The sequence below is a fragment of the Acanthochromis polyacanthus genome, chromosome 22, assembly GCF_021347895.1.
Source record: "Acanthochromis polyacanthus isolate Apoly-LR-REF ecotype Palm Island chromosome 22, KAUST_Apoly_ChrSc, whole genome shotgun sequence".
NCBI classification, from domain to species: Eukaryota; Metazoa; Chordata; class Actinopteri; family Pomacentridae; genus Acanthochromis; species Acanthochromis polyacanthus.
This window is the reverse complement of record NC_067134.1, coordinates 30182219-30205179: the sequence shown is the minus strand read 5'-3', so window position 1 is coordinate 30205179 and position 22961 is coordinate 30182219. Positions and strand designations below refer to the sequence as shown.

At 37.8% G+C, this 22961-nt stretch overlaps 2 protein-coding genes across 12 annotated transcripts in view; one reads left to right on the top strand and one right to left on the bottom strand.

Moving 5' to 3' along the window:
- LOC127531851 (NACHT, LRR and PYD domains-containing protein 3-like) overlaps positions 1–22961 on the top strand; it is a 113789-nt gene that overhangs the window by 39438 nt on the left and 51390 nt on the right. The window lies entirely within an intron of this gene.
- LOC127531853 (uncharacterized) lies at positions 2880–14048 on the bottom strand. Its single transcript, XM_051942065.1, has 7 exons — positions 13907–14048; positions 9071–9185; positions 8819–8886; positions 7415–7852; positions 5620–7239; positions 5239–5502; positions 2880–2911 (listed from the first exon to the last, which is right to left on the bottom strand). Exons 3-5 carry the CDS (start codon positions 8820–8822, stop codon positions 6098–6100), a joined length of 1584 nt encoding a protein of 527 aa, XP_051798025.1. The 5' UTR covers positions 8823–8886; positions 9071–9185; positions 13907–14048; the 3' UTR covers positions 2880–2911; positions 5239–5502; positions 5620–6097.

The following is a 22961-nucleotide window of genomic DNA, read 5'->3' as shown; positions in this document are numbered from 1 at the left end:
TAACATGACAAATAATGGAATGAAATAACAACGCAAATAAACATCAAACCACCGTCTTTAATAACTCAATTACAGTTAATTTAAATCAGCAATTTATCATGAATCATGACATAAAATATCGAAATCAAATAAAAAAATGTGGGTTCATTCCATACCAAATCATCCATTTTTTTTACATTTTTGCTCCAATATCTCTAATTTGACACAAGTTTTTTAAAGCATAAAATATGGAAGTTTGAAAGATTGTAGGTGATCCATCTTTCCTGAGAAAAATGCTTTAGTTTAACCCCTTAAACTTCAGTGTACCGCCGGCGGTACACTTACTAATTTGCATAGGAATTTCAAGAATGTCCGACGGCTGCAAACGCGATTATACAAACACTATACGCCGATGGAAAGCTTAGATTCTTATGAATCCGCCGGTATAAACCACTTTCAGATGTGATTACCACAGCGGGTGAGAAAAACACATTTGTCCGACAAAAACGAATATCCATCCATCCGTTCTCTATACACTGTTTGGACAACAATATCTCAAGAATTATTGAAGTTAAAAACCTGAAATTTTTACTGTTTTCTTCATGTCATTAAGTCAGGATTGTTCATATTGAAAAAGTATTTTTTTAAAAACTGTCTCTGATGGTGGGTGAGCAGACATATGAAAAAGGAAAAATTGAAGCCATCATGAAAAGTTCCATCTCTGAACTCACATTAACAAATAAAATATTGATGCAAAACTTCAACCAGTGATATTTTCTGAACCACATGTAGCTGAATGTCACAATAATACACACAGAACACCAAGAATACTTTGAATAGAAAATACTTGGTCACAAAAATGGAAAGAAATGTATTTCCATTGAACTTTCAGAACTGAGCAGCTTTGACAACTTGAAACACAAAAACTGAAACAATAGTAGATACTCCGATCTGTTTCAAACAGAGTTCTGCAGTTTATAAACTCTTCTCCAAATATAACACAGAAAATATATGTATATATTAATAAGGACATATTTGTCATCTTCAGACCCACTTTGCAGACATAAATGTAGCTTTGGAGGAGACTTGTCATGTAGTTTGCTGTCATTTCTTTAGGAATTATCACTGCATCAGATTATGAGGATGACAGCAGCAGAATAGAACCAAATCCACTCATCTGTTGGATAGTGGGATGTTTCTAGTGGGACATTTTCATACTTGGACATATATTTAATGCTAATCTCATCCACTAATGTGACCAACACTTCACTGCTAAATTTATCATCATGAAGGAAAGTGTTTGATAGGAACAAAATGGATCCTCTGCTTTGTGTTCCACTGAGAATAAACTTCAAGACCAAAGTCACAGCTGGACTCTGACAAAGTTCAAGTGTGACAACATGAATATTTAGAGTGACTGATGAAGTGTTTACCTTCAAGCATCTTTGCAATAAGTAGGAGGACAATACACTGAGTTGAATTTGTGGAGACTGAAAATGATGTCAGATGCTTTTATTCAAAAATAATTTATCTTATTTATTTATAAAGAAGCATTTTGAAACTCCACAACTCTGTTCTACTTGGATCATTTTTGTTTTTGTGGTAAAAATTGTCACATCTGCTCTATCAGTGATGAAAGATAAAAGAAAATAACTTGGTGTTCATTTTTGTGATCAAGTATTTCAAATAAAAAGTATTCTGTGTTTAGTTTTGTTTATTTGTGACATTTCAGCTACATGGTGGTTCAGAAAATATGAGTTGACTTCTGGATTATCAGGATTTATTTAATTTAAGCTCAAAGATAAGATGTTTCATGATGACTTTAACTTTATTTCATATTTCAACTCACTCAAAATGAGAAAACTATTTCATTTCTTTTCCAATATTCCAGATCTGAATCAATGACATGAAGAGAAATAAAAACTGAACATTTCTGGAAGCCTCAAATTTCACTGCAGTGAAAAAAAAACCTGCTGAAAATGGTCAACAGGACATTTTTAAACAATTTGATTGCAGAAGATATTTGATACAGAAAACTAAAATTTCACACATTGACTTTTAATTTTTGATGTCTTAATGATACTTTCTTTTAAAGCAAAGATAAAGCAGAAGACCTCTGATGATTTGAGATGGAAGAACCCTCTTGAAACTGATAAAAACTATCAGTTATATCCTGTTGGTTTGTTTAATCTATAATACAGAACAGTTTTATAAACTGATCATACATGTATAGAATCTCAGACTCAAAAGACAAAAAGTAACTAAAACACTAAATAAATACAGTGTGGAAAGAGAACAATGTTTCCCCTCTGAAATGAGGCAGAGCATGAAATAGAACTGAATATTACCCCAGTGGGATAAAGTCAGAATGAGAAATATAAAAGTGATGACAAAGAATATGGACTGAAATTATTCAATCAGTACAATGACATCAGAATTCATTGGATTTCTTCTCCTTGTATAGACTGAATGGTGTAAAGTAGAAATTCATTTACCTGAGCTGTGAGATATAAAGGCAGACACTGCAGGAAACTCCTCACTTCACTCTCTTCATGTGACCAGCCTGTCAGTTCCACTGGTTTCTTCTCTGATTGGAGTTTCAGCACTTCCAGGAGGATGGAGGTCTTTCTCTCTGAGAGGTTTATGGACCAGACTGCAGGAGCTGACTGAAAAACTGACTGTAATGATGGAAGGACTCTCAAAAACCCTTCACTCCTAACATGTTGGTTACAAATCGAGATAGACGTTACTTAAGTCAGTTTGATGAGGGAACAATGAGAGGAGCACATTCACTACATTGGGAAGCTTTGCTCATCGTGAAGTGCTGCCTTCAGGCATAAATCCAGTAACAGTCTACTTTGTTGTCTCTCCAGTGTCCCATGGAATTGCTCCTGGTTCACCCAAACCTGGACTTCTGTTGGTCATCCTAAAGCTGCATCATAATAAATGTAATAACAGTATTAATAATAATTAAAAACGATAATATCAAACACTTTCTCCTCATATACAATAAAAACACAAACAGAATTTCAGCTTGATGTACTAGTTTTCATTTTACAATGTGCAAATGAAGAGAAAAATATGAAGACTTGTGAATAGCAATGATCCTTTATCAATCAAGAAGTTGGAGTTATTTATTTTTGAAAGAATTCTGTTTATTTATCTTTTCATTCCAGCCCGTAAATTACCAAAATACGAATGTTCTGAAATGTGATCCTTAATTAAACTCATTGTGGCATCTTATTGCACCTGCAATGTTTTATCTGACACATCTTCAGCAGAATTTCTGAGATTCTACAACAGAAAAAAGTACAAATACATCAGTAGATATTAGCTCAGAACCATAGACAACAAGGCCAGCCTGAGGCTTGATTCTACAAAGTTTAAGTTCATTAGCAGTATGATTTACCACTCATCACAGAACAACAGATCTCTCTGAACACCCAATTTTAAACTGGGGATGGGGCCGATCCGACCCAGTATTGGTATCTGGTCCTAATATTAACAAAATTCATGGATCGGAAATTTCTGATCCTACCCCTGGAGATTTCCGATCCATGTCTGTGCTTTAATATTGTCTGCTGAAATGACTCCACAAGTGATTCCCTGCTGCTCTGCTAGCTGACTGCAACATGTTGAATGGATTTCCTGAACGGAACGTGTCTCAGTGACACGCAGAGTAATAAGACCCGCCTCCATTCAGGAAATCCATTCCACAATAACTTTCAGTTCTTTTTTTTCAGAAAAAAAAGAAATAAAAATTATTGTGTTAATAAGAAGACATGATGAATGTTTTTGAGAAAACCCATTCCACACTTGCAGCCAGCTAGCAGGCGAGCACTGAGCAGCACTGTGGCTGACCAACTTCTCATTACAACATTTCTGCTGTGTGGAAATATGATATGTACGAATGTGTGCATGTATTTCCCAAATGGCAACTTTAGGTCAGTATAAGGTCATTAAAGGAAGTCAGAAAAACAGGAAATCCTGTGAACAGGAAAATCCCATCCTGAAAATAGATATGTAACTGTGGAGGTACCTATCCACTAGATGTATTTTTCTTGCATGTAAATGTGCTGTATCTGGAAATCGCCCGCTTGGTTGATGGTCATGAATGGGCCACAACATTGTCACATGACAGCACTTTCAGCTTGACAGTCTGGCAGATGTGTCGGGCCAACATGGCGGCTAGGTTGCAAATTTTCTCTTTTATTTCAAAACACGTAAGCAACAAATATTCTTTAAGCCAGATCTCTACACTCTGCATCAAATTTGCATAAAGTAGAAGTCAAGTCTACTTTATGCAAATGGGTAAACACACCGGCTCGCAGCTTGAAACAAACCGCATGCTGGTCCAATTGCAGTGCATTTCCAGCTGTAATCCGATGTGTTTACTCAGAGCTCATTTGCATAAAGTAGACTTGACTTCTACTTTATGCAAATTTGATGCAGAGCATAGCGATCCGAGGCATCCCAAAACCTTCATCAAATGTCTAAACTAGCCATTGATGAACTACAATGAGGACAGATTCAGCTACTGCAGCTTATTTCTCACCTCAAATGCTTTCACAAATACTTTTCGTTGAAATGCTTTCAAAATAAAAGAGAAAGTATGAGGAGGAGCCCCCATGTTGGTCCGGCACATCTGCCAGACTGTCAAGCTGAAAGCGCCGTTATGTAACGATGTTGTAGCCCATTCGTGACGTCAACCAAGTGAGTGATTTTCGGATGAAGCACATTTACATGAGAGAAAATGTATAGGACACTTGGCTCAAGGGTTTCAAATTGACTGTCAATTTTTATTAAATCCAAGACAGATACACATAAAGAGTAAACTTCTCTAACACTAAAACTCTCCAAATAAAATACAAAGGGCTGCTTCATCTGATCAGCACAAATAAGTCTACTGGCTCTTGTAGCATTCACAAATCAATATCAAACTTACTTGTAGAGAGGAGTTTATTACAGTCTCATATAAAATCAACTATAATTATAATAATATCAAAGCAAGCAGAGCTCTGGTATCGGAATAGTAGCAGTATTGGCAGATTTTCAAATTCAGGTGTCGGAATTGGATTCGAAGTGAAAAAATGTGGATTGTTGCATCCCTACTTGAAACCACATGATTAAGTCAACTTATTAAAAGCACCATTGTTGTGACATGATTGGTGTGAGGACAACTCTAGACAGAAGGACTTACATTCCAACATTGACAGATGGGTTAAAACATGAAATCTCTATTAGACTAAAGCTACATACCTGAGTGAGCTGATGTATGGCAAAGCCTCTATTAGGGACTCACAGAGACTCTGGCAGACAGGAGTTTCTCTGTCCCAGTAGAGGCAGATATTGACCTTTGTTGTCATCCTCTTCATGACTTCCACAGCTCTTTCAAACAGCTGTTTTTTACCCTCCACTGGAAGGTGCAGCTGATTTTCAACAAGGCCAAGTAAGCTTCCAAAGTCCATCTGTTCTTCACTGAGAAGGAAAATCTTCCACAGCTGCTGTGGCAAAAGGTCGCACCTGTAGTTTAAAGAATAACCTCATGATCAAACAGATCCTCAGTATATCATTCTCATTATACTGTATGTTGTAACCTGAGCAGTAATCTGGCTCTAAAAAACAAACACTCACTCATACCATTTGACATTTTGAAGGCATCCAAACAGTTGTCTCATTCCTTTCTCTGATATCGTGACATCATCAAGGTTCAACCATATTTTCCGTTCCTTAGACTGACTGACCACATAGGCCACAGCACAGCAGGGGTAAGGATCAAGACTCTCTCCACAGAGGTCAAGACGGTAGTCCAGTTTCTCTAGAAGGTAGATGCATGCCTCTGGACTCTGGGACTCATACAAGCACTGGCATAAGAACAACGTGTCGACATCAAGCCCACTGTCTTCAGTGTCAACCACATCTGGGACTAATGTGGTTATGAGCTCCTTGAAGAACCAGTCAGATGTTTTGTTGAGCTCCTCAACTGGAATCAGACACTTCATCCAACTTGGGCTCTTCTTGTTCAACAGTCGACACATGAAAGGGATCAAATGTTTCATGTGTTTCATCTCCTCAGTGAGGCTCTGCTGAAAAACATTCCTGATTTTATCAGGACTCTTTAAGAACCACACGGCTGCAAAGAACTCCTGCAGTGTGTAATGGAGGAATGCGTGTCTAGTTTCTGTTTCAGTTCGGCTGACTTGATAAAAAGTGGTTTCAGGAAGGAAAGGACACAGCTGTCTTTACAGGGCACTTCAGTCAGGCTCACAGTTTTCCCCTGAGTTGCATGAAAAGCTATTCCAGCCAAAGACAGTATTTCTTCTCTCTTGGTTTTGATGAAGGTGTTTAGCTCTTTGTTCTTTGTTTTCTTGCTGTTTATCTGAAGGCAGTAACGAGCAATGTCAATGTAGATTTCTGTTACAGTGCATGGCTGTGGAGAGTGTTCTGATGAAGAGCAGGCAGCCACCATCAGAGCATACATTGGTACATGGCAAAGAGTCAGCAACTCCAAGCTGCTCAAAACCTTCTGTGCATCGCAGAGTGTTGCAGATAAGTAGGACTTTATGGTCTGCTCACTAAATCCTTTCACCTCCACTCTGAGACAGTCCTCAGAGAAGAAGTCTTCCTCATCATCTGGTCTGCAGGTTATGATGATCTTTGCATCAGGTAGTAGGTCTTTCTCTACAAGCCTCTGCACCACTGATAGAGACAGATCTGTGATGCCATCAAAAATGATGATAACATTATCAGAGTTACTCTTTATGTCCTGTAAAACCTCATCCACGCCTACATCTGGTTCACTGAACCTATTAAAAAGAAGATCCTCCAGGGTCATAGCTGGTGTGGTTTGGGACATTTCCCTCATGTCAAAGTAGAACATGTAATCTAACTCCTTGTTGTCCTTTTCTGCCCACAGTCTCAACATTTCACAAACGACTGCTGTTTTTCCAATTCCAGGCTTCCCGACCAAGAGGATGTCTTCCTGTGTTTTCAGAAGGTCAGTGGGGGAAATTTCTGGTTTGTCCTCAGGGATGTATGTCCTCAGTTTCTTAGGTCGACTCATCTTACTTTTCCTTCTCTTCCATTTCTTGATTTTAGATGGAGATGGGCTTTTCTGTGTATCCAATACAAGTGAGGTGTATGACAGATCAGGCCTCCTTTTGTCTTCAAACAGTTTTTTACTTGCATTCCAAAACTCTTCAGATAATTTTTGTGCTTTAAACTTCAACTTTTTCTGATATCTGTGGCACGGTCTTGGGCCTAAAATAAAATAAGTTAGAAAATAAATGCAATATAACACAACCACGGTTTTCTCCTGATCTCTTGCTAAATATCAAATATTTGCACACAGACACAATAAAATGCATTATGTAGAATTGCTAAATTTAATAATAAGAAATGTGACACATTTGAAGCAGAATTTTCTTCACAATACCTTGCAGGTAGTCCACATCCATTTGTGTTTCTTCCTTGAAAGAAAAGCAGCTGATCCAGTGGTGAAGGTCAAACTTCTGGGTTCCAGTGGAAGCTCCAGTGTTTTTCTCAGGGACAGGAGCCGGCCTTTCTAAAGTCCTCTTCCTCGTCACGTCAATAATTCTGAGTAACTCATAGCAGGCTGCTTCCCCCTTTTTTATGACCTTGTCCAGGATTTTTCTGGTTCTATCGAAGTCATCACGCTCTGTCTGTATTTTGCTGACCTCCTCATCACTGAGAACTCCTTTCTGATACAAGTTCTCCAGAATCACAGAGAGATTCTGTAGTTCTCTGACAAGGTGCCTTCTGGCTCTACTGACATAATTTAAGGCGGACTCTGATGTACAAGCCATGTTTCCTGACTCCTGTGAGTTCTGCACACAGACCAAACGCCAATGACCTGCAGAACAAGACACCAGATTAACAAATGTTCAATAACTACTCTGCCTGTGATGTATCAGATGTTACTCAGGAACTTAGATGAAGCAATATTTGCAGTTCAACATCAATTCTAATGTTGGATCTCAGTTAAAAGTAGGCGAGTACTGATGTGTTATTTTTAAGCCAGTTTTGATAAAAAAAAATTTGAATAATCAATCAAACTAATAATCTATATTAGGAAACAATACACATTTGCAGTAAAAATGAAAATCTTTTTCAAATTTGGAATAACACAAATTTCAAGACAAACCTTCACTGAAACGTCTTTGTCTAATTATGTTCTACATACGTCTGATTAATGGGCCAGGCCAATAACCAGTCCATAACTAATTCAATGATAGATATCCATGTCCTACTGAAGAATATGCTACCAAAATGGGAAGGTAGGGATCCAAACACTAATCCTGTCTGTAAACACAGGTAAAACACCTGGTTAAATCTGTGGCTTCTGAGGAAGTTTAAAAGTTGTCAAACCCACCAGGATTGTCACTTTGAGGCTGAGTGCTGAAACACACTATTCACCACACCAAAGACTCTAACAGCTCCAAGTAAAGTTAATACTGAACATCTCTGAACTGTCAAGTCTCACATAGTAATGCTCTACAGGTCTGACCAATAAACTGTAGTTTGCTGTGGACGTGTTAAATGCATTTGATAATGTGTACATTTTGTTCACATCAATGATTCATGTTCAAATCATGTTTACATTTCTTATTATTCATCTGCAGTGTTTAATTCAATTGGAAATATTGTGAAACAGAAATATGACATGTTTTTGTGTGGAATGTGTTCTAAACATAGATTCATGGTTTTATTGTCAAACTAAAATGTTTGAAGACTTCAAAACAAATTTACCACATTTGTAAGAACACCATCACACACAGCTCCATGCAGACTGCTCAGTAAATCAGAGAGAAACACTTACACATCAGCCTCAAAGTCTCCTCTGATGACAAACTATCAGCTGCTCAGCATCTTCAGAATGAGATTTTCCTTATAAGACAAAAACAAGAAAAATATCACAGTAAAAAAACTGTAAGACGATAATAATAAAGTCAGAATAGCCTGTAAAATATATAAAATGCCACAAGTCCAAAAAAACATTGAATTTCATGCAAATCTAGTTATTTGCTGAAAGACAAATAAAGCTGTTGACAGAAAGTTTGTCTGAGCTCACCTGAAGGTACCTGCAGGATTTATGACCATAAAACAGCATTTTGGATCCAGCCATGGTTCAGTATGAAACTTTCACAACTGTGATGTGGAAATTTGAAACCTCCAGTCTGCACACACTGAGAATAGATTTCACAGTAAAGTAGAATAGATCCTCTGTCCAGCAGTGAAACTTTTGAATGAAAAATATTTACATATTTAACAAATGTAATGTTTCATTTCCACAAGAGGAGGCGATGGATCTTCAAGAACTTCTAACAAGGCAGCTTAACGCTTTTGTGGAAAAACATCAAATCCAAAAGATGACAGAATCCTAACATTTTTATGTGACTTTAAGCATTTTGGGAGGTGACTTTTAGGCTTTCTGAGCAGTAGTGACAAATCTGTAGGCTTCTATTTCGTCCCCGTCGAGTTTCAGGGGAAGTGTGAGATTGAGATCTAGTCAAGGCTGAAAAGCGTTTTCACCTTCTCTGAAAATTTTAAAACACACACATGATTTATATTGTGATTAAGTTCTTATTGTCCCTAAAAGACACGACAACTGAAAATCAACCAACATACAAGAGAGTTCCTTTAAGCTACAAGCAAATACAGTCTCTGGGACCAACCAAACTAAAGATGATTTTAAGCAGAATTAGAGCATGTATGAACTCTTTTTACAGACTTTTTATGCAATCATAAGTAAGGACAGAAAAAAATAATAATCTAGTTTTGTTTGTATGCATCAGTTTATTTCTCTTGAGGGAAAGAAAGCAAAACATGTTAAACAGAAAAAAACAAGATAACTACTACTGGACCATTAGCTTCACTTGTTAGCTTTAGCTGTAGGTAACAAAGTTGCGTACACCGGTCTCATAAAAAAAAACATGTAAAAGAGGAAAATTAAAGTCAATTCCCAATGGATTATTGGCTTATAAATTATATTCATTTGTTAGTTAAAACCTGTTGAAAGCAGTTGGCTAGAAAGGAAAATATGTCAAAAAGAACTGTATCATAAAAATCTTTATGATACTGTCTATGCTCCAAACAGATACTCTTGCTAGCACCGTTACAAAGTTAGCTAACTTAATGCTAATAAAAACAGCTTGAAAAAAGTCAAGACGCCGAAGTTACTCACACACTGCTGGTTTTGTCTTCGATGGGCGAAAACAAACAGTTCGGTAAAGTTGGAGAGACATTCACAGATCCAGACTTCTGGCATCAATAACTCATTAGATATACGTTGTCAAAACATAAACGAAGCCTCTTTCCCATTGTTGTAAGGTAGAGGTTGTGCTACAAGGCCAGTTTTATCAAAAGTCGCAACATTGGTGTCTATGCTCAGCCGGCCTTTCAGTAACTTTACTCTTCTACACTACAGTGTCATTAACATTACTGCCTGCCGTTGGCTCTTGTTTATCATGCTACAACACTTAGTTTTATATATATATAATGGATAGAGGAAACAGACGAGGAAAATTGGAATGAAGCTTGTTCAAAGGCACAGAAACAAACAATAAATACAAGATTTAAACTATTGCAGTATAAATGGCTAATGAGAGTGTACATCACTCCTGCCATGCTCCACCATATGTCAGCATAAATCCCAGACACAGGACATGAGACCTGCTTAAAATATTGTATTTGTCTATCTGGCACTGTATTTAGTTACATTTACTTCTAGTGACTTGTATTTTACATGTTCCATTTTGATATTATGATTCTAATTATTGCCTTACCTAATTTATAATTCTTCATTTCTACATTGATTCATTATTTGCTTAACCATTATTTATTTACTGATTTTTTAAAAAAATTTATTGAATTTGCTTTTGTTACGGCTGTGCCTCTGTCCGCCTCCCCCTGTCTGGTAATTTGTATTTTTGTGTGCTGGGCTGCTGTCGCCCCGCCTCCTTGTCCGTCCCACCACACCTGCAACATCTGGAGCTGAGGTTGGATTGGAGCAGGGGAGGGACGACCGCTTCAATCGAGGGTCCAGCAGCTGTTAAAAGGCCTGTTGATGCCAGGCGTGAACTAACCGTGACATCACCCGTTGGTTTCAACGCCGAGAAAATGAAGCCCGGATTTTGCTACTTCCTGGTTGCCGTTTTGGATTTTTTGGAGCCAGTGACGTAAAAAGCGTCATCAAACAGGCTGGACCGGAGAGCAACTAGGGGCAGGATTGGCTGCGGACTCTCTTATCCCGCCCACATTTTACCGCAGAGGCTTCTGTTGCTGTCTATCAAGTATAGCCACACTCCCTGGCTCCGCCAACTTTAACGATTTATTTAAAATTCAGTATTGATTTATTTTAAGATCGGCCACCTGATCTCTCATTTTGACCATGAAAACTAACAGGGAAAAAATCCTGAGCTGTAGAAAATCATTCTATCAAATTTTATTTTTTCCAAAAATGAATTGGGGTCTATGGAGAAAAAGATTTTTGGAGCCAACCCTAGCGGACGGCGTGATATTGCAAGTTTTTGACACTTCCGGGTTGGCTTCAATTCTGGAGCCAGATGCTACGTCCACTTTATATACAGTCTATGGTTGATGCCAGCATTCGGTGGCAGTTCCTCAGGAAGGGATCTGTCCGTGTTGACTCTGTGAACTCGTCTGTGAGGCTGGAAGCTAGTCAGAAGTGTGAAGTTAAACCATATCTGAAACCTTTGCTAGCTTTAGTTAGGGGTGCTTTTGCCTTTGTATTTCTATTTGGAGCTTTTATTTGTGTCTGATGTATTTTTATTTTTCCCACAGTCTAGTGGAGTCTACTTCCAAGAGAAGGCCACTTTGGTTCGATTTGTTTCTTTAATTTCAGCAGCACCCATTTACTTTCAGATCCCTCACTTTGTCTGTTGAAACCTACCCTTATCAAGAATAAAACAGACTCGATTCTGGAAATTCATTGCTTTCATTTGCATTTGTTAAAATTCGGTTACACTAGACAGTGGGGTTGTAACAGCTTTGTTTTATTATTATTTTCTTTTGTTTTGCTAAGAAATCATTGAATGATACAAAGAGTTAGAATGGTGCAGTGTGTGGGTGTTTGCACATATGTGTTCTTTTGTTAATTTACAAAATCTGATAATAAAGATATTGTAGGAGAAAAAAAATCACAATTTTAAGGTATTTTTAGAATAAAAAAAGCAATAACTTCACTCTTATACACTGTAGTGTCACCAAATTCACTGGAACCTTCAACTGGCTCCTGCTGGTCAGACTACAACTCTTGGTTTGAGACTAGATATTTTTGCAGAATTTAAAGGAATTTTTATTAGTAGTAAAAGTCAATAACTTCACTCTTATACACTGTAGAAAAAATAAACTCCATCCAAACATCAAAGAGGTCCTGCTGATCCTACCTTCAGATTTTTACTTCCAAGTATTGTCTGTACAGTCCTTAACTTGGAAAATATCATTAGCAGTTTAACATTCTGGTTTAAATGAATCAATTAACACTGCAGCCTTGTCAGAAGGTCTTTCTTCCCAATCGTCAGTACTTGAGGAGTCTAAACAGTTTAGTTTGGTATATTGGTGTTATCTGATATTCTCCTTGGTGAGGATTCGAAGTTCTGTTACTGTTGTCAACTGGCCATTCAGTAAATAAATTGTCCAAGTAAAATCTGCAGTCAAGTGTCATTTGTTTACGTCACCATGACTCCTGGACAGCCTGCTGCTGCTGCTGAAAAAAATCCCAGAGAAAACACTGTATAGTACTGCATACATGAAGAAAAGAGCCATCAAAGCTAATTTACTCATTAATCCTTCAAATTCACACACAACTGCACACACTGGATCTTATGCACAACTTCACATGGCGATAAACAACCAAAATAAAATAAAATTCTGTCACTTTTGGTAATCAGTGTTCCACAATCGACCCAGAAAATGGATGATCACTTTTATATGTTACAACAAAAAATATTTGAGATATGTAACAATTTCAAAAATCCTTGAAATCATGAAAAATTGTTAAATATCAAATCAAGAGTTGTAGTTTGATCAGCAGGAGCCAACTGATGGTTGGACAGAGTGTAATTTTTCTACAGTACATAAGAGTGAAGTTACTGAATTTTATTACTAATAAAATGATAATAAAATAAGAAAAATTCCATAAATTTATGAAAAACAGTTAATATCAAACCAAAGGCTGTAGTATGACCAGCAAATATGACCAGCAGGAGCTAACTGATGACTCCAGTGATTTTGGTGACTCTTCAGTACAGAAGAGTGAAGTTATTGAATTTTACTACTAATATAAATTCCTTAAAATTCAGATTTTTTACTGAGTATCAAACCAAGAGCTGTATTATGACCAGAAGGACCCAATTAATGTCTTCAGTAAATGTGATGGCTCTACAGTGTATAAGAGTGAAGTTTTTGAATATTTGTGTCTCTCTTCGCTGTTGCAGCGGTTTGTAATTTGCAGACGGTCCCTGTTCACTCGTCACACCGCCGGCTGCTGATAGACGCCAATATTATTTCTACAGCTTTAAAGACAGCGACTTTTGATAAAACTGGCCTTGTAGCACATTATCTGGCTTACAATGATTTGAAAGAGGCATCTTTTATGTTTTCACAACATATATCTCATTAGTTATTGATGCCGGAAGTCCGAATCTGTGAATCTCTTTCTAACTTTACCGAACTCCATCAGGACGTCAGCACTGATTAAACTGACGCTTATTTGTGAACTACAGGCCGATTCAGAAATGATTCCTCAACTGTTTTTCTGTTTAAAACTCCAGACTTCACTTCTGTATGAAGAACTAAAGGGTATGGTTTCTTTCTCAGCCCCACAAAAGATAAGTCAACATTTTCCACCTTTCAGAAAGTTTTCAGCTCTTCTTCTGGATCTTACCTGCGTGTCGCTGCGTCCACTGCCTCCAGATGTCACAGAGGTTCTTCGGTGGGTTTCTCCCACAGACAGACTGCGCTTTGTCCGTGTGTCTTTCCACGTAGTGACTGAAATTATTTCCTGGTCTGTGTCTGTGTTCGTTTCACTTCTCTAGATCACCTCTGCAAACATCAGTCTGAGACTGAACCCCTCTTGTTGGATCATGTCTGTGCTGCATCAAATACTAATGATCTAATACAAATTTTCACTTCTGTCCAAACTCATCACATTTAACAGCTTCTTACGTTTTCCTTTAACCACCTGAACATGTTTCTATCAGGAAGCTTCCAAAAAATTCAAGTGTTTGCTCCAAATCTTCACTTTATTTAGTCTAAAATTAGACTGTGTTGTATTTGTTTGGGTCACTGAAAATCTCAAACCACTCCTTCACTTGTTCAGTTCCCTCTCACCTGTTAAATGTTCATATTTGTCTCTCTTGTCCAAACTGACAAAAAATAAATATTTTACTTGATCAAAATGTAAACAAAGATTAATTGTCAGCCACACAGTTCTTAGGGTTCTTTATATCGACAAATAGCATCACTTCCCTCATAGATTTTATTTTCTGATCTCAGAGCTGAAATTCTCTTAGTGTCATTTTAAATGCAGACAAGTGAAGTAAATAAAATGGGCTCTAAAATACTGATTAAATAAATGTTGACCCTGTAATGTTGGAATGATCTGATCCATCATCTGGTGTTTTATCTTAACAAGAATTCATAATTATAGAAAATGCGGCTGACTACTGTGGAAATAGTTCACAGCTGTACTAATTAAATTCAGATATATGAAACTGAAATATACATAAATCTGAATGAATATGTGAATAAAGTCAACCTATATTCAGAGCTGATATTTGTATTAAGTTTATTTTTGGTTAAAATTGTTCATCTTGTTAGTTCTTTTGGTCAGTTCACGTCTATTTCATCAGTTTTTGTCTCTTTTTTTCTTCAGTTTTGCTCATTTTATCTCTCATTTTAGCAATTTTGCATCACTTAAAATTGTTTTTGTTTAATTTTGGTCATTTTCGATCTCATTTGGATCATTTTGTGCATTTCAGCATGTTTTTAGGGGAAAAAACGTTGTATAAATCAGACAGTAAATGATCTATGAACAACGCTCTCTATAAGCCTGAATATTGAATAGAATAAATTTGGACAGCTTTGTGAATGTAAGTGAAGATTTCTGGATCATTTTGGTCATTTTGAGACCAAAAGTGGCCAAAATGGGACTAAAATTGCAAAAATGACAAAAATGAAAGACAAAATTAACCAAAACCAGACACACAAATTAGCAACAAAATGACGAAAATGAGACACAAAATGTACAAAATGAAAAAAGCAATCTTAACCTGGTGTAAAATAACTAAAATGAGAGATAAAATGAGCAAAACAGACCAAAAAAGATGAAAAATGAGACAGAAATGGCTGATGAGTCACAGAATGGACAAACTGACATGAAATGACTAATATGAGCAACATGAACAATTTGAAACAAAAACAACCTTACAGACACATGAAATGAATCATAAAATGACCAAAATGGTACAAAAAAACATAGAGATGTAACATGACCTGAATTAGACACATAAATGACCAAAACCTGATGCAAAATAAACAAAATTACCACAAAAAAAAAACATGAAAAGATGCAACATGTTTAAAAACGGACCAAAAGATGCAAACTGATCAAAATTAAACACATTCTGACACAAAATGACCAAAATTAGCCTCAAAATGACCAAACTGATCCAGAAATCTTCTCTTACATTCACCAAGCTGTCCACATTTATTCTATTCAATACTCATTTACAGTCTGATTTACACCATTTTTATCTTAAAAACGTACTGAAATGCACAAAATGACCAAAATTTCTAGTAAGAACAACCCTAAAGACATAAACTGACCAAAATTAGAGACACAACCATCAAAATGAGCCACAAACTGAACAATTTGAAACATAAACAACCTTAAAGACAATCAGAATCACCAAAATAAACCACACAATGACCAAGATGGTACAAAAGCAACAAAAAGAGACAAAAAAATGACCTGAATTAGATAAAAACATGACCAAAATTAGCCTCAAAATGACCAGATTGATCCAGAAATCTTTACTTACATTCATCACGGTCCAGATTTATTCTATTCAATATTCTGAAGGTTTTACACAGAGGTTTGTTCAGAGATTATTTACAGTCTGATTTAAGCCACTTTCTTCCCTAAAAACAGACTGAAATGTACAAAATGATCCAAATGAGATGTTCATTTTGTGTCTCATTTTTGTTGCTAATTCTAGTCATGCATTTCTTTAAGGTCGTCTTTCTTCAGTTTTGCTCATTTTGTGTCACATTCGGGTCATGTTGCATCTCTTTATGTTGTCTGTTGTACCATTTCTGTCATCTTGTGGCTGGTTTTTATCATTTGGTGGATCATATTGGTCTGTGGTTTGTTTGAATCATTTTGTGGTTCACCCTCCATAATTGTGTGGTAAAATCCTCTGATCAGACCTGTTGACTGATTTGTTCCATGTTTCTACCAACAACAACTCAAACTTGCTTCTCTATCAGGTGTATTTTATGCTACACTGGACTCTCTTCAGGTTTTACAGACGCAGTGATCTCAGACTTCATTTGCATATAGAATAGAATAGAATAGAATAGAATAGAATAGAATAGAATGTGCTTCATTGTCATTATACAGTGTATAACCAGATTGGAGAGCTTCTCTTTTTCAGTGCAAACAGTCTATTTAAAATATACAGTATAAATATCAGAGTGAATGAGACAGTGGTGGATGTTACACATTTCAATGATTTGCCTCCTCCAACTCTCACACTCCTCCACCTCATCCATCATAAGACCTCTCTGTGCTTTTGAGGAACTGAAACTCTCTGTTTTGGACCGTCTTGACCACTCCACCCAACTTCTGTTGTCTGCAGCTCAGAGAAGGCCTCTGATGGGGAAATGGAGAAGCTGATGTCAGCGTCTGTCAGTGACACCACATGGTGTAATCTTTTTGGACAATCTGCACACACTTATAAAAATCCCCAAAGTCCATTTAGAGTTTAACAGTCTTTACAGTGAACATTTCACTTTACGTCTTCACTTCTTTAACCCAAGTTTCTCATGAAAGTTAAAGCCATTAAAACATCTCAGTTTGATAGTAATCTAAACCCTTGAAAGCATTTCATTCTCAGTTTCTCATATTAATCAAATCCATCACCCTTCAGTGAGTTACTGACTTTTAAATGAAGATTATAAAAATAAGTCTTCAAGTTAGCTTCATCACATTCACTGGGTTCTAGCATAATGTAGTTATAAATTTGATTCATCTTTAGTGTGAAACTTTTACTTTGCAGCTATATTTTAAAAATGTTGCTCATTTTAAGGGAAGACATTAAAGGATGGTTTTCTGAGTTCAATGAATTAAAGGTTTAACTGATTAAAATGTGTTTGTTTCCATTTTAAATGTGTGGATTTAATGACTACAGCTGTATTTTATATTATTGTGAATTCTAAATGAGATCAAACACCAGATGATGGATCAGTTCATTCAACATTACATGCTCAGTATTGATTTAATGAGTCTTTGCTTTCATTTCATGTGTCTGTATTTAAAATGACTCCTATTAAAACATGATTCCAGGGAAACAGCTTTGAAAGAAGTCAAAAGTCTCACTGTTTCCTGTTCAGTCCCTTCAAATTAAAGCTCCACAGTCTGGGTGTTGACCTCATCAGACTGGAAATGAGCCGATCTGAGGATTCTTTAGGATCCAAAGCTGCTTTTTACAGCCTTTTACACAAATCTCTCTCAAAGATTTCCTCTGCCGTTTCTACTTCCATCTTTTCTGCTTGTTTTCTTGTCAGATAAAGTTGAGTGCAGAAAGACTCATTGGCTTCTTTTCTCCCTCAAATGTTTGACAGTGTTGGTGTGCTTGTTGTAAATGTTCCACATGAATCCATGTTTCCTTCTTTAATGCTCCTCATGATGCTGGGACTAAAGATGTGCTCTACATGGATCATCAGCAGCAGCAAACATCTCAACTAAAAGTCCCTCAGAGAGAATCTTCAACTGGTTCATGGAGCCAAGCTCACTTTAAAAGCAGCATCAGCAGCGTCTGTTTCAGCCTCACATGAAAACTTTGAGCTTTTTCCTTCTGATTTGATCTCAGCTCCAACATGAAGGAGTGCAGAGACCACACAGAACAAACCTGCATCACTTTGGATTTCTCTCCTAAAGCACCACAAATGACTCAGCTCTTCAGGGATTCTGCTCACATTTGATGCTTTCAAACTATCTGCCAGTTGCTTCATGGACTGATTGAGCTCACCTGATCCTGGATCTGAATCTAAAGCCAACAAAGCAGCATCAGCTGATCCACCTCCACTTCCTCACATCCAGCCTCCACTGCTGCTCAACATGGACTCTCAGAAAACTGCTCACATCCCATTTTGTTCCTTCAATGTCTGCTAGAAGTCAGCAGGGTGGGGCCTGGCTAGTTCCTGGATGGGAGAAGCTGGGAATAGCAGATAGAAGCTGGAAGCTTTTATCTGTCCAACCTGCAGAGGGCGCTGCTGCTGCTGGACTGCAAACAGCCTGAAGAACCAGAGGAGGAATTATTCTGAAGATATGGAGAGAAAACACACAAGTAAACAGTGGAGCAGCTACAATCAGTGATTTTAGACACTGTTGGCTGATTTCATCTAGAAGATATCAGATAAATTGAGTAAAATGTTCAATATTTCACATTAAAACAGCATGAAAGTGAATTAGTGGGGCAGGTTCTCAGTTGTAAGGACATTAAATGATCCTTAAAAACAGAATTTACGAAGTGATGTTGTGGGTCTAGAGGCTCAAAGTGTGACATTTACCAAACTGTGTGGAATTATGAGAGTCAAATATACCAATGAAGCAATGAAATGGGAAAGAATGAGTGAAATTCTTCAAAGTTTCATTGGATTCATCTCATCTAAAGGACATTTTCATGAATGTGGAAAAACGACAGGAAGTGGTTTAAAGCAAAGAGCCAGAAAAACTCATAAAGTGATCAAATCCAAGAAGAGACTAAAGGAGAGCAGAACACTAAACTATTGAAGTGAGGAGTGGATTAAAGTCCACTGCAGCAGACAAAGAAGAAGATGAAGCCAGAGAAGGTTTGGATTCCTCAGGTGACATGTAGAGTGTAGATTCCCTCTCTGACTGTAGTTCCTGTAAAACAGCTTCTCAGGACATTTAGTGTTGAAATGGAGTCATCACTTCTGGGATTGATTCTTCTTTATTCTTCCTAAAAGCTTCATATTTGTAGAATTAGAAAGAAATGGAAAATGTTCCCAAACACACATTTTCACAGAGTTCTGTTTTAACTCACCACAAACTGAGCCATCAGGTTTCCTGCTTCGTTGCCCTGACAACAGTGATGTCACACCACTTCCTGTTATTCAAATTAGTTCTGCTTTTACCGTCTTCGTGTTGCAGCTTCTTTTCGCCGTCTGAATGTGAGTAAAAGACACTTTAAACTGGTTTTTAACTTTTGTATATCTATATAACATAGAACTGATTGAATCATTCGTCATATTTTAACTCAAAAGCAACGTTGCTGTGACACAATTAAAAATCTTCAGACATGTTGGGGTGTTCCCAACCAGCAGGAGTTCTCAAACTGATGCTGAAATCAATGTTTTATCAGTAAATATCAGTTGTGTTTGTCAGGCAGTTCTAAACATGAGTTGTTCTTAACAGCAGAACTTCAGTTCAACAGTTGTAGGATGGAAATGATTTGAACGTTTGATTTTTCATCAACACACATAGAACTAGAACACTGTGTGGACCAAACAGTGGTGGAACAAAGTTTTGGGACTCCCCATGCATTTATGGAATCCTGCATTAAGAATCCCTCTGAGGTCTTCAAGTGTAATTTCTTTTAGGTCAGTCACAGCCAGAAAACTAAACACATCCTAAAAAAGACATTAAAACCTGAAAACTGATTGGTTACACAAAAATACAGAAGAAATGTTGAGTTTTGGCTCATTTTGGTTCCAGTGAGCCACTAATGAAGGTCCTGCTTTTTATTTAAAGACACAGTTTTAGTTTCCGTGCTTCGTGTCTTTATAAAGCAGCACATTAGAAAGTTCTTCAGAGATAAAAACGACTAAAACAAAGAACCGAACACAGGAAACTCAGACAGGAAGGCTGCAGCTGTAACCACACAAACAGGAAGTGCAGATGCATTCCTTCAGCAGTTAGATTCAGGCTGAATCCCAAACCACCCCCTACACACTCCCCCTCCACTACCGAGTGTCACTCCAAAAGAAGTCACACTCGCAGCTGTGGAGGGCATCTATTATTGAAGGGGGAGGGTATAAATACGATCGTCAGGAATGGGATGCCCTGTCGCCTCACCGGAAAATGGAAGACGTCATTGCCATGGTAACACAAAGACGCCTACTGTGCATGGCTGTAGCGCTGTGGCACAGGTTGCAACTAACAAGGATCGCTGCTGCTTCCAGAAGATGAAAGCATCCTACTTTTTTTTCACTCACGTTTCCAATCCTATTATCTGGCATTTCAAATCCAACAAATGAATGAATAAATGAATTCTGTCAGTTGTGTTCAAATTTTAAGGTGTCAGGGGGTGCACAATTAAATCAAACGTCAGCAGAGAAGATTTGTTTCTTTTGATTTATCTTTTTACACCACTCTTTTTGTGATGTTCTGTCAGTGTGAAAAAGGCGTGGGAGAAATAATGGACGTGTGGAACTTACATCGATCTGTTGTTTCCTCCTCCATTTCAACGTTGCACTTCCTGAAAAAATTGTCCAGAGTGAGCATCGATGCAGACTCGCTATTTAAGGGCTGAACAGTCCACTCTCCCTCTGCACTACGCGGTTTGGGACGGCCCTTAATATGGAGGACCCTCTACGGGAGGGGTAGTGTGTAGGGATAGTGTGTAGGGATAGTGTGTAGGGGGCGGTTTGGGATTCAGCCTCACTCTGCAGAAATACAGACCAACCAACAGCTGGAAGACAAACCAAGAACGTCCTCCAAGGCTTCAAGAAGAACCTGACCAATGAAAGACAGAGGTTAGCCCCAAGAACTGGACAGACAGGAAGTTGAAGAAGATTCTGTGGTCAGATGAGTCCAGAGTTGGTCCAAAATAACTCAAAACTACTCCAAACTGAGTTAAACAGTTCCAAAATGACTCAAAATTTGTCCAAAATGACTTTAAACTGAATGTGATCTGGAATGAGTTTGAAATTTGTCCAAAGTGACTTCAACATTTGTTTAAAATAGCTCAAAATTAGTTAAAATTAAATAAAATATGTCAAACGATTCTTAAAATATTTCAAAAGACTTACAACTTGTGTAAAAATGCCTCAAATAGTTAAAATTTACTTTAAATTCATCCAAAAAGATGTAAAATGGTGAAAAATGACTCAAAATTCATATAAAATTTCTAAGAGTTTGTCCAAAATGACATACATTTGTTCAAATTCAATTAAATTTGTTTATGTTTTTGAATATTTGTCAAAAAATAGTTTGAATTGTCTGAATGTGATCTGGAATGAGTCAGATATTGCCTAAATTACTCAGAAGTATTCAAGGATTTGATTAAAATAGCTCAAAATGAGTTGAAACTCGTTAAAATATTTCAAATGGTTCTTAAAATTTGTCCAAAAGTACTTAAAATTTTTTTGTAAATGACTCAAAGGGTTCAAGTGGACCTAAAATTTATCCAAAAAGCATTTGAATTGTTAAAAAAAAATGACTACAAATCTGAATAAAATGACGAGAAATTAATCTAAAATATCTCAAAATTTATCCAAAATGACTTAAATTTGTCCATGATTATGGATATTTGCTAAAAAATTGTCTGAATGTGATCTGAAATTAGTTTGAAATTCATCTAAAATTTCTCAAAATTATACAAAATTTGTTTGAAATAGGGGCTGCTCAGTGGAGTAGTGGTTAGCACTTTCGCCTTGCAGCAAGAAGATCCCTGGTTCGACTCCCGGGGTGGGCCTGGGATCTTTCTGCATGGAGTTTGCATGTTCTCCCTGTGCATGCGTGGGTTTTCTCCGGGTACTCCGGCTTCCTCCCACAGTCCAAAAATATGCTGAGGTTAATTGAGTACTCTAAATTGTCCGTAGGTGTGAATGCGAGTGTGAGTGTTCGTCTGTGTATGTAGCCCTGTGACAGGCTGGCGACCTGTCCAGGGTGTCCCCTGCCTTCGCCCGAGTCAGCTGGGATAGGCTCCAGCACCCCCTGTGACCCTAATGAGGATAAAGCGGTGTATAGAGAATGGATGGATGGATGTTTGAAATAGCTCAAATAATGAATAAAAATGGCGGCGCGCACGGTCGCAGCGGCTCACGGCTCTCCTCTTCGGTGCTCTTTTTCGTTGTTTTCGTTATTATTTCTTGTTTGTTTGTGCACGATCGGCTGCGAGAACATTCACTACACCCGCCAGGAACTTTTGGACATTGGAAACCAGCATCAGACACCCATCACGAGTGCCTTTCACCACAGACACAACATACCAGATGACCTAGCAAGACCATCGGGCTCTCCGTGGATTGTCGTTGGGTCTCGAAGACGGCGCAGACGGAGAAGGGAGAGGAAGCAGAAGCGGGGCCGTAGGTCCGGTGTTATGCTAAGGCTAAGAAAACGACCACACAAGCCACCTCTGCCGAGCCTGTATCTCGCCAATGCTAGATCCCTGGTGCATAAAACGGACGACTTGGAACTACAGCTTGCCGGGAATCGCTATGTTCGGGATTGCTGTATTCTGATTATCACCGAAACCTGGCTCCACCCGGACATACCCGATGCTAGCATGCAGCTAGCGGGCCGCACTCTGCTACGCGGGGACAGGACTAAGGACTCTGGTAAGAGCAGAGGAGGGGGGCTCTGTATGTATGTGCATAATAACTGGTGCAACAACGGGACTGTGATAGACAAGCACTGTTCCCCCGACCTCGAGTACATGTCTGTAAGATGCCGGCCCTTTTTTCTACCG